The 15,228-nt window shown below is 42.2% G+C and overlaps 1 protein-coding gene across 7 annotated transcripts in view; it reads left to right on the top strand.

The window, feature by feature from the left end:
- The window catches only part of IKZF2 (IKAROS family zinc finger 2), a 107,765-nt gene that overhangs the window by 68,496 nt on the left and 24,041 nt on the right, over window positions 1-15,228 (top strand). For 5 of the 7 annotated variants that reach the window (XM_079311398.1, XM_079311397.1, XM_079311400.1 and 2 more), the window contains one exon: window positions 2,499-2,666. The exons of the other annotated variants lie outside the window; for them this stretch is intronic. In XM_079311398.1, coding sequence (XP_079167524.1) covers window positions 2,499-2,666 — 168 coding nt within the window. The remainder of the gene's footprint in view (window positions 1-2,498; window positions 2,667-15,228) is intronic. 7 annotated transcript variants of the gene reach the window in all.

Below are 15,228 nucleotides of genomic sequence, written 5' to 3' on the forward strand. Positions count from 1 at the left end.
TATTTAAGGTAAAGTGTGCTATTGGAGCAGATTCTGTCTGTTGCAAGAGAGGAGCAGACTACGGGTGATTTTGCGGTGAGTGTTTTCATGTCGTCTTTGCCATCAAACCGTGGTGCAGTGACTATTTGAATTCCTGACTGAAAGCTTTCAGCATCTCTAGAGCAGCCAGATTTTGGAGGAGTAATACCTGCTCGTATGTGGCCTCCAAAATGTCAGAGATAAGTGGGTGATGTAGTGGGTAAAACGCAGTAACTGCATAAATTTAAATACAGCAGGAGTAAAAGAAGATTTTAGGCTTGGTAAGAAACGTGCTACCTTCTTTCATGTTGTCATCCTGAAACTGCAGCTATCATTCCAGAATACTCAGAAACGTGTCAAAGGAAAGGGTTTTGCCTGTTTTCTCAGACAGCGAAAGCAAAACAGAAAAGGAAAAAAACAAACCCATGTATTTTTCTACTTTAGTCTCTTTACAGATCTCTGTTATGGACATTTTGAAATGATATAAAAGAAGATAATGGCTAATCAGATCATTTAAGTTTAGTGTGGGAGTTTGAAAGGGAAACCACAAACTCTTTACCAATTCTAATGAGCTCATGTTCCGTGTATTGGATGAAGAGCTTTATGCCGTGATTTTTTTTATTATTATTAGTCCATAATGTTTTTGGTGAGATTATAGGAAATTTAATACTCCTTGCGTACCTCTGAGGCAGCCTCAGATGTGATTTCCATGTCCCACATGTGAAATAAAGTCACAGTATGGCATATACATGGCACACTTTGTGCTGCTCTCCTGGCAGCATCCTAGTCCTAGCAGTGACTAGAACCACTGATACAAGAATTGCTTGTGGACATCTGTAAGAGCTCTTTCCCTCCCTCTTCTCCCTCTCCTTCCATTTGATTCTCCAGATGTGTTTTTGGACTTCACCCTAGACAGACACATGGACTACTTTGATACAAATGTAGAATTCAATTTGTCCAGCGAGGGAGTAATTGTTTTAAAGCAATTATAAAGGCTTTGAAGATATGTGAACGATCACAGAATGTGTTTGTTTTTCATAAGATCTGTGCTTCAGGCCACTGAACTCAAACTCAGAAGGCTCCAGCAGGATTTGGCCAAGATTCCATAATAGGTGATACACTGAAAAATGTGGATGAGGTCGCTCACATCTGAGATCTAATGATCAAGACCTTGTTGAGTTGTAGTCCTACTTGGTGTAAACATTGGGTAATGCTTTAAATTGGAAGAGGGTAGATTTAAATCACGTATATATGGAAGAAAATTTTTTCTGTGAGGGAGATCAGGCCCTGGCACAGGTTGCCTAGAGAAGCTGTGGCTGTCCCATCCCTCAGGGTTCAAGGCTAGGCTAGGTGGGATTTGGAGAATTCTGGGCTGGTGGAAGATGTCCCTGGACATGTCAGGGCATGGAGCTGGATGGGCTTTAAGGTCCCTTCAACCCAAACTGTTCTGGAATTGCGTGATCTAAAGTCCAGCTGCAGTAAAGTGCTTGGACAAGTGGCTAGCACAAGGGTATGCTTGTGTTCAATTGATTTGCTCAGCAGGACATTAGCAGGTGATTAGAGCTGACTGCCTGCACAAGACTGCTGGAACAGTCTGACTGTCCTCCACAAATGTTGGTGTAGAGTATGGTTTTGATAATGTTTCAGAAAGCCTGTGTGAGTTCATCAGGGGTTTTCCTCTAAATAATATTTTTTTTTAAAGGTGGGGTTTTTTTAATAGACCAGATCCCCACTGTCTAAGGCAGATATGAAGGCTTAACATAAAAATAAGCTTTGGATGTGTGTGTGAGTGTGTGTGAACAAATGGGATGAAGTGACAGGGTAAGGTCTAGGGTTTCTGTTAGTTTTTCAACAAATCAGTCTTTTTTATTTGTTTTATGTAGAGTGCAAATTTGCTTGTTTCACAGTTTAATGGTGTAAGATTTTTCTCAACTTTCAGTACTGCCCAGAGCTTGCAACCCTGATCCTCACTCGCATCCATGCCCTCCATATCACTCTAGCAATGCAAAGCAGCCTTCAAAAAGGCTGTCAGTTTAATATAACATTAGCAAGCAAAAGGTTTGGTTTGAACCAAAGGCTCTAACACCTTTGCTAAGGTCCAATTGTTATGATCAGCTCTGAATCCTTGTATGGATTGGACCTATACGAAAAATAAGTGCAAAACCATAAATACTGCAAACCCACAACTATGGATCTAAATTTTCAGCAGAGCTCATCTTTTATGAAGGATAGAAGCTCTGAGGTGAAGAACTTTCAAGAAAACCAGGAACCATTGATCTCCTCAAGGAAAGAGCCTCAAATCACTATTGGAGGCTTTGCCCATTGTGCAAAAGAAACGGCCTCTGACTTTAGAAGTGCCGTGTGATGGTGGTGGTGGGGACTGTACCCATGTGCACTGGCACTGGTACAGAGTGGGAAAGTGGCCTCTGTGCATCCTCCGATGTGTGTTGACAGCTCTCTCCCTTCCCCTTCCCTTCCAGGTGAACGCCCCTTCCACTGTAACCAATGTGGAGCTTCTTTTACCCAGAAGGGGAACCTGCTGAGGCACATCAAGTTGCACTCTGGGGAGAAACCGTTCAAATGTCCCTTCTGTAGCTACGCCTGCCGGCGGAGGGACGCCCTCACAGGACACCTCAGGACACACTCTGGTGAGCCCACCTCGGCTTCTCCTCACACCTCTTCCTTCCTTTATCACTACCGTCCCAGTGCAGCAGGCAGTGAAAACAAAGTGCAGCTCTGGCTCTGTACCATCCTCTTCAGAGAGTGCAGCTCTCAGCTTTGGGAAAGCCTTGATGTGAATCAGAAAAGTTGTGGTTCAGCCACGCCTCTCCTTTTGTGTAACTGAGCTCCTCTGCTGATGCTATCGCATTTCCCTCTCAGTGTCTCCCTGGGTGTATCCAGCCTTCCCCGGCAGATTGTTTTGATGCTCTGGGCCCCAAAAGTGGCTGTGAAATTCCAAAGATCACAAAGAATAACTGTGGGCTCTTGGAAGCCAGCTTTGCAGTTCATACCCATTTCTTCATCTAATAAGTGCCATATGCTGGTTCAGTTCAAACTTGTCCATCTTTCAAAGCCCTCTAAATTACATTTTTGATTCACTTAGATCTTGCTGTAAAGTCCTAGCTTATAGCAGACATGGCACTCACCCTAGAGCTGAAGGTGGTCAAGAGAGATTGGGTTTCTCTTGCCTTGTTAAGTGATAGGATCATGTCTGTATCAAGTCCACTTGATATAGTTTCTTGAGAAGTTGTTGAGAAGTACCTGTCTCATAGCTGTGTGCTGATAGTAGTGTTGGTGCCCCAGGAATTTGGATCAGCTGTGGTTTTAGTGCCTGTCCCTGCACCAGGGGGCTGCATCCTGCCCACTCACTCATCTGTGTAGGACTCCTGAGTAAGATCTTAACTTGCTGTGTTTGTGTCTCCTGAATGTTCAACTTGTATGTTCGGGCCCTTTGTAAGAGGCTGCGTGTTTAACTGTTGAATGAGCAGAGATAATTGACCTGGTTGCAAGTGGCAGCATTACAGATAAACTTCTTTGAGGTGTCAGCAGATGTGTGACTACTGAAACACACTGGTGGAAGTGCAACTGCATGAGCTTCCTGACTCTTTATATGTATTTGTTCTACAGAGTCAACCTCACTTCAGTAAGTAGGAACATTGGTCTTAGGATACAGAGTTGCTTTGGCATTTCCAAGAATAGGAAACGGTAAGCTAGTAAGCTTCTTCAAGTAGATTTGGGAGTATACAGGATGCTGTATTGATGGAAAATGCTGACAGAAAGCTTGAACTTCCAAAGGGGTACAAGAGTTGGGACTAGGCTGGGAGAGAATTGCTTGAGCTGGATTTGATCTGAAAGTCAGTAGGGAAAATGTCTGTGGAACTGTGAGCTACAATTTTCACATATCTGTCAGAAACTGTAGTTTCAACTGGAAATTTAAAAAGAAAACAGAACACAATACAAATGTTCATATTTAAAACAAAAAGAGAGTTTTGACAAAAAAAATTCTCATATTACCAAACACAAACATTGCAGTTGAAGACCTTGTAACAATATGAATATAGATTTTGTTACCTAGATACTGCATTGACAGGGATTGTTCTTCCTGTGGGAAGAACACGTGACTGATGGTTCTGTGTTTTGCGTGAGGATGAAATATAAAGGTGTGGGATTTTCAGAAGGAACCTAAGCTGCTTAGCACGAGTTCCCCTGGAGCTCCTTCCCTAACTGACTTAGCTGTGCTCAGCTCTGCTCAGTTTGTAATTTTAGGCTTTGTTTTCAGTACAGAAAGTGTCACCCCTCTAAGCATTCAGACACAGCAGCTTTCAGCAGAGGGCCAGCAGGAACAAAATGCTCCCACAGTACTCTCCAAGACAATTCTTAGAGTCCTTAGCATTCTCAGGTGAAGAGTTAAAACCTGGATTGTTGCCCTAAAACCTGGTATCCCCCTGCACAAAGTTGAAATGCCACTCTGCCTACGGGCATGGAAGTTAAGGTGTCTGTCCCTGCCATATAAGCAAGCTGGGTTGGCTTATGCACACCTGGATCATGGAGAAGATGGCTGGATGTCCCCAAGGGACTTTAAACTCTTTCATTCAGTGTGCTATAAAGCATTCTGTGCTTTCATAAAGTACACATCAAAGTTTCTAAGTAGGCCTAGAAAGAGCAGATCCAGCAGCTGCAGTGAAAATCTTTTCCAACCCAAATGATTCTATGATTCTGTCAATGTTTACATCTTCTGCTCTTTCTGACCAGAAAAGAGGATATGGGATAAAATATAGAAAAAAGAGGTTGAAAACTGTTTTGAAATACGAGACATGAAGCCAGTTTCAGTCTGGTATACTTTGTGTCTAAATTGAGGTGAGTCTGAATATATTTTTGTAAGAGGAAAGCTCTTTAGATCAGATGCTCAGCTGATGGAGATTGGAATTACATCTCCTAAGTAAGGAAAGTACTTCTGTTTTGTACCAGCTGAAAATCTGGTGCACAATTTCACACCAATTCCCTTTTTTTAATGTATGTATATATATTCTTTTCCTCCTTAAATAAGAGAGTTCTATGAATAAAACTAAATTAAGTACCTAAACAAAACCCCTTCTCTTCCCAAGCAAGTTTAAACTACTGTGGAAGACAAAATATGGAGTAAAGGTATTGAAGAATTCTGTTTTATCTCTTTTTTTTCCCTCTCAGTTAGTTTGATTTGTGGATTTGAGAGCACTTTATAGATGTCACCACTTAGTGACAGTGACATCTTCTCACTGCTGCTTTTTAGTCAGTTTTTCTTGTGCTTAGTGAAGTTTTTATACAGTACAACAGGAAAGGTAAAAATCCAAGGAAATGTAGATGCAGACAGAATTAGCAGAAGCATCTCTGAGTTATCTAAAATAGCCAATACTTACTAGTAACTTAAAAATAATTACATTTTTTTTTCTTTGGATTGATGTTTGTTCATGCTTTTTAATTTTACTTCCTGAATTGAAAATAATTGATTTGAAAATGTTTCTAAGCATCACAATCTACATTTTTCCTCCTCTTCTTTTGCAGAATCATATCTTTCTGTGTAAGTATTCCCAAGCTGAGTGGTTAACAAAATACTACTTCACATCTGTAATGCTGCTACTGCTGTTTAGTCCTAAATAATTAAGGACTTACCTTGCAGTGATTTACTCCTGCAATTATTTACCTTTTACGGACATAGGGAGTTCTGATGAACTTTATGTCTGTATTTTCCTCCCACATGCAGCTGCTTTGGTTTCAGGAATATAATGATGCCTTCAGGACATCAGCAGGATAATGCCTGGGGAGAGATTCATGTGCAGAATTACACTAAGAGTGGGCATGTACCTCAGGGCACTTACAGGACTTTCAGGTGTTCTTTTCAGAATTAACTCCATAATTCCATAACCCAGATAATATAAGAGAGGTGCCAGAGAGGGCTTCAGAATGGGAATGTAAGGAAAGGCTGTGGTGTGCTGGGACAGAAGTCGGTAGCTCCTTCCTGCAGGATGCACTGGACAAATCAGCAGGGATTGGCTTCACTTTGCCTGGCTTTTGCTGTTTTAAAAGGAAAAACATCCAGGCAAAGCCAATCTGCTGATGGCATTCACAGGCTACCTGCTATCTCACCCTGAGACGTGCCTGTCTTCTCCACCCCCTCTGGAATTGCACAACAAGACAATGGCAAAGGCAAACTAGATGAGAAAAATTCTGCTGTAGGCACTTAATGAACAAATCCCAGCAGTTTTAAGGAAGGTGGCTGAATCTGACAGGTCAGTCTGATGGTTAAAGCCATCCAGATGTTGACCTCCATACTTTGAAAGGCATGACAGCCTGATGATGTTTTACCCCCAAAAGCCAGGCATCCTTAGATGGGCACATAAATTTAGCAGTTAGGTTTTGGCATGGATTTCTCTTGTGCCTAAAATGGATCTGAGCCAGCCCTCCCCTCATAAGGCTGTTGTGCTTGGGCAATAAGTCAGAAATGAGGGATGGGATCACTTGCTAAGGAGAAAACAAAACTCAACATGTTTTGACTAAGTAAGAATCATCCTTCCATTGCTCTAAGTAAGGATGTTCCTGTGTGCCAGTTGTTTAGTGTTAAAAGACTGTCTCATCATGGACACAAACTGTCCACATGGACATGAATTCTGGAATTTCCTGATTTTTCTTTTACCTGACTTACTGTATGTTTCTTTCTAAAAAATGGGTAATCCAGTTATTATTTTTTCACAGAAAATTGTCCTCACAATACATTTTAAAATTTGCTTTGAAGCTACTCCTTTCCTGCTTAGAAAGTGTCCCTTCCAAATAATTTTTTTTTTGCTTTTAAGAAATTTTTTTCTTCCCTCTCTTACTCCTGCACTGTTGCTGAATGTTGTTTGTTTCTGCCCAGCTCTTCAATAGCACTGAACTAAGGCTGCCCCTTTATTGACAAAAGAAAAGCAGAAAGCCTTTGTTTTGAAAAGAAAGACTTAGGCAAAAACTCCCAAAAGCACAATCTTAGCAAACCATGTACAGTGTGCAAGATGAAAGGCACATATAATTAAAAAAGAAAATGCCCCATTCGTGGAAACTCTTTCCATGTTATTTGGTTAGCAGCCCATCTTTCTCATGTCATCTTGTCCATGAGGACTTTCCTTTAGCCTTGCCTGGGTGGCAGTGAGCCATCCAAGGTGTGTCCACATGCCTGGAGGTGGATGGCAGACTTGAGGAATGCTCTCTGTGAGCTGCCTGTGCTCAGAGGTAGATGGATCCTGTTCCCTAATCCTGATGGCATGCCTGCCTCAATACGTGTTTGGGAGAGCCCCACTTCTGAGCAGCTCAGTTTGGCAGAAAAATTGGATGAACAAGTGCTGGAATGCACAGTGCTGGAATACACAGTGCTGTGCATGAGCTCCTGGCTGTCAAAAACCAGTGAGAATTACTGAAACAGTGGCAAGGATGATTATTAAGAATAATGAAATCAATGTTTTAAACTGCTCTTTTTCATCTTGAGGGAACTTTTGCCACTATTAACATCTTCACTCTTAAAAGGCCCAGTATCTACTCTGTAACCATGTTTTTGAGGTTGGGAATGTCATAATTAGAAGAATCTTGTGATCTGAAGTTCTCATTACACTCTGAACTGGACTGACTCAAACACTTTGTGAATGGGGAAAAAAATTCAAAGCAGACACATAGGATACTCTCTGAAAAATCAAATGTGTATGTGAAGAGGCAAGGGGATATTCTGCATACAAATGCCAATTTTCCAAATAGGTTAGCAAACAGCATCTTCCCTCAGTTGTGATGAACTGGTGGATATTTATGCTGTTGATCTGATACTTAGAGCTCTATTTAATCAGGCAGAGCTGCTCTTCCTCTCAGGTTTTCTTATGCTGTTTCAGTTAAACTCAGTGGAATTACCCTCGTCACAAAATCATTTTGGGTTTTTCTTATCAGGCTGCGGGTTCCAAAGCACTGGGAGTGCAATCCTGCAGCAGCTCTGCTTCTCATTACTGCTTCCAGTGCCTAGAGGCCTTCACTCCATGCTGGAGAGAGCCTCAAATCTCTGATATTCTGCTTTCCATTTATTTGTGTGTGCATTTTTAGAGGTAAGCTCAAAATGTGTAAGGGGTAGGAGTTTGTTATGCTAGGGCTTTATGCCCTGGGGATCTTTGTTTAAAATTTAATCCTCTGTGGTGCTCTCTTGTATCCCATGCATTGCTAGAGCCCCACCTGGACCTGATCCTTGGAGTGGAGGGGTCTTCTTCATCTCCACATCACTACTGTGATAAATACTGCTATTGGCTATATGGAAAGACTATCTTTTATGCTCAGGATTATCTCATTATAGAAGCTTGGTCTTTTCTACAGAGAATAATTACCACTGAGAAATCATGAATCAAAGAAATCTTTGATTTAAAGATGCTGTAGGATCTTGATCATTCCAGCAAAAGTACATTTGGTCTTTGTTTTCAGGGGAACTTAGAGAGAGATATGGTTCTACCCAAAGCAAGGAGTATTCACTTTTATGTTTTAATCTTGGAATTCCATAAAGGTTCCCTCTTATCTGCTATTGTTTAGAAATAAGTCTTTAACTGTTCAATGCAGGAAATCTGCTTCTGACAGATAAAACAGAGAAACAGGAGGAGTGGTCCTGGCAAGCAAAGGTAGATGGGCTCTGTACCAACCTCATGAATCCCTCTCTCTCTTAGGACTAGGTATCAACTTTTCTTTTCCCTCACTCCTGTCTGGAGCATGTGATTGAGATATTAGGAGCAGATGCCCTGCATCTCCCTGTATCTTGTGGTGCCCCAGTGCAAGCAGAATAGGTGTGCTGTTCATTTAGTGCCTGGCACTCCCTGTACATTGGCTGCATAGGGAAAGACTCACCCCCTCTCCTAGAGATCAGAGACACCAACACCATGGGAGCATTCTCCTTCTTTATGTCAGTTCACAGCAAGATCAGCAGGTGCTAAGGTTTGTCCTGGTGACTGTGAGACTGGTCCTTCCTGCTGCTTCTCCCAGTGCACCATGGCTTGGCCATGTCTCTGCCAGTTCTAACAGGAAATCCTCTGCAGTGCTTGGAGTAACAAGGTTCTTGTTTAGGCAGAAGCTTCATGTAAGATTCACATTCACTGCTCATTAATTGTGACCAATTCATTCCTGATGAAGTACCCACACAAGGATGGGACTTGTGTTTGGGATGAAACTGCTGACATCAGTTTTCTGTGTGTCTCCTTTCTCTCCTCCACGTTAGCAATTCATATTCTGGCATCATTAGTCAGATTCTGTCCCTCTCTGTGTTGCCTCAGGCCACATGGAATGGAATAAAACACCTGGTCCTGCCCTTCTGGGCTGCAATTTGGAGAGCACACAGGCCCCTCTCTGCTGCTGGGTGCTGCTAGTTCCTAGGCCAGCCTTCCTGTTCTGGCACAGCAAACAAGACAGTGCTTTCTTTTTCCTCTGGGCTTTTATTCTGCCACAGTGCTATATGTGGGATTTCACTGGCATCAAAAAAAGCATGAATGTGGTGAGACTTCTGCATATAGAGCAGCAGTGCTTCCAAACACCATGCCTAACCTGTTTTTTAAACATCCAGAGAGACTTTTTCTGTTGCCTCCTTAGGGAGACAATTCCACTTCCCATCTGCTTTTTATAGCTGTGACTCTCATGCTGATATTTTACCTTAACTATTCTTTCTTTTGGTGCAGATTATTGCTCTTTCTAACACTATCTTTTGTGACCATGAGTAATTCCTGTGCTCGGTTTACACTATCATAGGCTGTAGTCATATGTCTAGCATTGATTCTGTTCTAGTCTGTCTTTATCTTCCAATCCTCTAGTCTATTTTTTATTGCTAATTTTGAATGTTTTTTTCACCCTTATTCACTCATTTATGAGGGACCTAAATTACAAAGTCATTTGATGCTTTGGAAACAGGGGCCAGTACAGATGCAGACCCCTTAACCTTATCTTTGGCTCAGTAAAATGGAAATAAAGAGCACTTCTCCACCACTTGAGATGGTGAGAGGGCAGCACACAGGAACCATGGCAAGGCACAAATGCATTGCTGCAATGAAGGTCATGTAAGTACATCCTAGAGTACCCAGTGGTGCTGGTGCCCCAGCTGCACAATGCTGTACATGATCTCCTTAGTTTTACTTTGCCTTTGTGCAGTAGTGAAATGAGATAATTACAAAGTGGAAGGAATAATAACTTTGTATTGTTACCATAACCACTGAGGTATTAGACCCTGATACCAGCATGATTATCTCAGACACAATACTAAGGTGATTATTAATAATACTGAAGGACTTACTACTTAGCCTACAATTTTTGCATCATTTCTTTGAAAACCCCAATCTATTCCATCAGCCCCAAGCGTGTGTGAAGTGGCTACGAGTTGTTGCCTCCTTGTTATCTGTTTTTCAGTGGTGAGAAAATGAAACAGGAGAACCCCCATGAGACCCAATTTGCAAATTCAGGGACCTAAGCACCAAGGTAGCTTTGTGTGCATCACTTGTCTTTCTGCAGCAGAACTGCTCTGGACAGGCTGGCAGGTGAGACTCTAGTAGCTCAGGTATTTAAAGATCTGCAGTCCTTTGCTCCTTTCAGTTCCACATAGAAACAGTTCCCTTGTTTTCCTTGTCACCATTGTTTCAGAAATATGGGGGTTTTATGCTCAAGTTGGCACCTGTACATGCAAACCCAGGATTTAAAGTGCAGGTGTTGCATGTGCAGGGATTTGGGTGTCTCATTGTGTTAGGGTAACCTGGAGGGACATGATGCAGCACACCAGCAGCCCTCCTACTCCAGACCCAGCTACTGAGGTATCTGCAGTGGTTTTTGCAGACAGAGATTCAAGAGGTGACAGAGAACTTTTTCATGCAGTTGAGATGTAAACATGGTTTTGATGTGACCAAATCACATCTCAACAAGGCCAAGACCACTTCTTGCACATGCTCTGAGCAGCAAATGCCACAGCAGCTCTAAGGAGGAAACAAGTGTTGGGTTCTGTTTTTCCCCTAAGAAAATTATTTTCAAGGGCAAAAAGCTCATGCATATCATCTCTGGGGAAAAGAGACTCAGCATTTGGAGCTGGCCTTTGTCAATTCTTGATGGAGTTTGTGAAACCTTTCAGCTTGAGAATGTTTGAGTTTGGAGCCCAGCAGTGGTGTGAGGCCTTCTTTCATTGATATCTCAGAGCTGTGTTCCAGGGCAGTGTGAAAGGGAGAACCGCCCCTGACATTTTTGACAGCATATGTTTTAAGGTGTAAGAGAGGTATTTTTGCCATCTGGAAAGGAAGCCAAGAGAAACTAAAGGGAGACAAAAATAACCCATAACCCACGCCACAGCAGAGTTGAGGAAAGCTGCTACTGATATATTCTCCTGAGCTCTCAGCAGCCTGTAATTATGAATTGGCTTACAGCTAAGATATTGATGGATATCACTCAAGAAGGAAAATGAGAATGTCTGGATTTTTTTACAGTGAACCTGTACTGAACTCTGTGTGATCCTCCTATTTATAACCCTGTGTGAAGTTCAAGGAAACTTGTCCTGGAGGTTTCTCATGAGAGGGAACTGTGTTTTTACCTGACTAAAGCTCTCTGGATATTTTCCCATTTTTTATTTGATCTAAGTGTGAACTTTCTCCACCCTCTGCCCCTCCTTCCCTTCTGGAGTGGTTAGAGAGGTTGATTGCAGCCAGGATTACACAAGAGATGCCAGTTGCACACATGTTTTGCATAACTGTGCTGTGTTGATTTCAGACAGGGTGCCCCAAGTTCCCTCCCTGCCTTGCAACAGCAAGTCAAGATCTCTATCTTCATTCCTGAAGCTGGAGAAATGCTGCTGAGGCCCTGACTATTGAACCTTTGACAAAGAGCACCTGGATGGGATGCTGCCCAGCAGCACAGAGCTATCCCTGTGGAAGAGCCTCTACCTAGAAGTTGTTTGGGCTCTTTGTATCAAAGGTGCAAGAGTCCTTCTGCCACTGGGCAGGGCTGCAAGTGATCACTGCCAGCTGCTCTGTGTTAAGAGAATGTGCTCCCCAAGCACATCCTTGCTATTCCAGCAAGAGACATAAATATTCTCATGTGCTCTGAGACAGCCAAGCACCTCTCTTGGTGAGAACCCTGACTGGAAAATTAAGTCTCATCCCAGTGCTCATTCTGGGGCTAGTTCAATGTGGCTATTATCTTTAGAAGCAGTGAGGTGTGCTTGATTTCAGTGAGAACTGGGAATTTTGACAGCCTAAGCCTTAGCCTGTGTTCCATTTCCTTTTGCCAGGAAATAGGTACTTTCTTCTTCCTGCCTCATTTATTTTGGAGTGCAAGTCAAGACCAAACTGGATGGAGCTTTGAGCAACCTGGTCTAGTGAAAGGTGTACCTGCCCATGGCAGGGGGGTTGGAATGGGATGATTTTCCATCCCAAACTGTTCTGTGATTCTGTGACAACAGCACAGGGTCTCCCCCAGCCAAACAGAACTGGGGCTGTTCCTAACAGGTATTGCCTCGTGGGACAGAGCTGGCCTTACAGGTAGCTAGAGCCCAGATGTTTTAAGGGCTTCAAGGGCTTTCTAAAAAATAAATCACATGCAAAAAATTCAGAGAATCTGATGCTGAGATTTTTTATAGGAAAGTGACATGGGCCATAGACTCTCTCTCACTTGGATACCCTTCATGTGCCTGCATTTTGCTCGTTTCCTTGGAGACAGTGTCTTGTCTGAGAGCAGTTAGCCTTGGCTAGGAAAGGCCTGACATTTCTGGTTTGTGGGATAAAGCTGTGCTGATGAATTTTCCAACGACCACAGAGGCAGGATTTGGTACAGACATAAGCAGTTCTGAGCAGGGTTATCATGTGGACATCTCTAATACCTCTCTGGGGACACCACTGAAGTCCCTGGTGTGAGAGCAGAGCTCAAAGACCCCTCAAGGAGACCCCAGCAATCCCTGTCCCTCAGGTATCAGAAACGTTTTAGAAATTTCTCCCTTCCCTTTCCTTCTTCCAAAAAGCTGAGTCAGCTGGACTGGCATGTCTGGAACTCTGTGGCACCAGAGCAGGCAGTCTGCCAGCAGCATTACACACTGCATCCAAAGGAACACGTCACTCCTCTCTCTCTCTTTTTTTTTTTTTCCTTTGCAATCCCCACCCTCTCCCTTTTATTTTTCCTTGTTGATCCATGTAGGTGAGTCAGAGAAACCTGCTCATCCACAGCCTGTTCCTTCTTGCCAAATCCTGGAGCAGCACTCCCAGTTCTTGCTGGGTGTCAGGAATAGGTTATGAAAACAAAAACTGATACAGTCCATGTACTGGGTATGGACCCCATAGTGTGAATGCACACTGAATGTGCCACTTAGAATGGCTTCCTAACAGAGTGGTATCTTTTATAGGAGACACCTTATTCTGTTATTAATATATAATATTAGTTTTATTCCTATAAAACACTAGGATGGAACAGGGAAATTATTTAAGGCATAAATTGGAGAACATTTGGGGAGAAATGTGTCCATCTTAATTCTACTGAATTTTGAAGCAATGAAAGAGTGGAAAATTTCAAGTAGGAAAACATGTAGTTTTTTGGTATCGATTTTAGTTTTACTAATCTGAAGAAATTCCATGGATATTGCCACATTTCCTCACAGTTTTCATGTGATGAGTTTCTGAACTCAGGAATTAAAACATCATGAATCTGGATTCCCATATCAGATACTTACAAATAAAAGTGCAGGGCGATAATTTGGCCTTTTTATTTACCTTACAATATTTATTTCATGAGTGGGAAGGAGTGAGTGAGCAAACATGCAAGGTAACTTTTCCTCTTTGTTCAGCTGACTCCAGGAGCTGAAGGAAAGCAAGTTATGGTGTCTAGCTTGGGGTAACCCTGCAAGTGTTGGTAATCCTGTAGGGTCAAATGTGTCTCACTATCCATAGCTATAATTCCATCAGGCAGCATCAAAGCCTTGATTTTTGGCATCTTGTGCTGGAGTGAAGCTGTTCAGCTGCAAAGAACAGATCATTCACCAAGAAAAGTGCTTTGTTGGACTTTTATGTGCCATAGTAAAATGTCTGTGTTAGCTATATTGTGAAAAATGTATCCATTATGTTCATATGGTCTCTACGAGCAGCCAGTTTGTTCCAAGGGCTAAAAATGAGCCAACTTTGAGAAGCTGCTGCTGCTGCCATTCTGGCTGAGAAGCACCAGATTTCTGCCTTGATCAGCATGAAGTGCTGGGCTGCAAGCCCTAGGACAGGATCACACCTTGGTGAGGAGAAGGGAAAGGGCATTTTGTGTCAGGTGAGGTGTAACTCTTGGTGAGGTACAGTCATTTCTCAGAGTTCCAGCCCAAGAGAAGAGGAGAGGAAGGTTTACTGCCCAGCCACCTCCTGCAGAACCCAGAGGGCCAACAAAAAGGAACTTGACAAAGCCAGGGCATCAGTGTCACAGGTGGGAATGAGCCCAGGTGTTCTAAATTCCCATCTGCTGACTCAGTTACAAGACTTTCCACACAAATTAAAAGAATAGATGTAAAAAAAAGATAAAGATTTTTTTTTTTTCTTCCAGGTATTGAGGAACAAGGAAATTTACATCCTTTCACTCTTGATTCAGACTTCTGGGTAAAATCACCTATTTCAAAGAGATTAATGTTGCCTTCACTATTATTTTTTTTTTTTTTTAATCAGGGAATATAGTTAAGTATATTCAGAATTTCCAAAATTCCCTGCTTTTACAGGAAACCTTTTTAAAGTATTTTTGGATGCTCAGAGAGCTATTGTCTCTTGTCCAGCTTTTCTGTCTTTACTTTCAGCCTAAGCAGTTGCTTTTTTCCCCCTTCTTTTCTTTTTTTTTCCATTTTGGTTCAATTTCACACCCATATTTAATTCCCTTACATTTTTTCTTCCTCCCTTTCAGTCACAATTAGTTTCTGAATCTATCTAGGACTTGTAGTGCAAAGCTAATTGCACCAAAAAGGAAACATCCTAAACCCCCAAATCTTTTCCTTCCTTCCTCTCTTTCGACTCCTCTCTCTACTGAACACACCTAAAAATCCAGGGTATTAAGAAGTACTCTGAAATTGTTTTTTATTTTTTGTATTGAAACAAACAATGAACAACCCTTCCTCCCCAAAGAAAAAAACCCAAACCCAAAACTATAAAAATGAAGAGGGGAAAAAAAAAAAGAGTAGAAAAAATACTGAGACTAACAGGAATTGCAGAATTTTATTAC

This window comes from Erithacus rubecula, assembly GCF_903797595.1.
Source record: "Erithacus rubecula genome assembly, chromosome: 8".
In the NCBI taxonomy this organism is placed as follows: Eukaryota; Metazoa; Chordata; class Aves; order Passeriformes; family Muscicapidae; genus Erithacus; species Erithacus rubecula.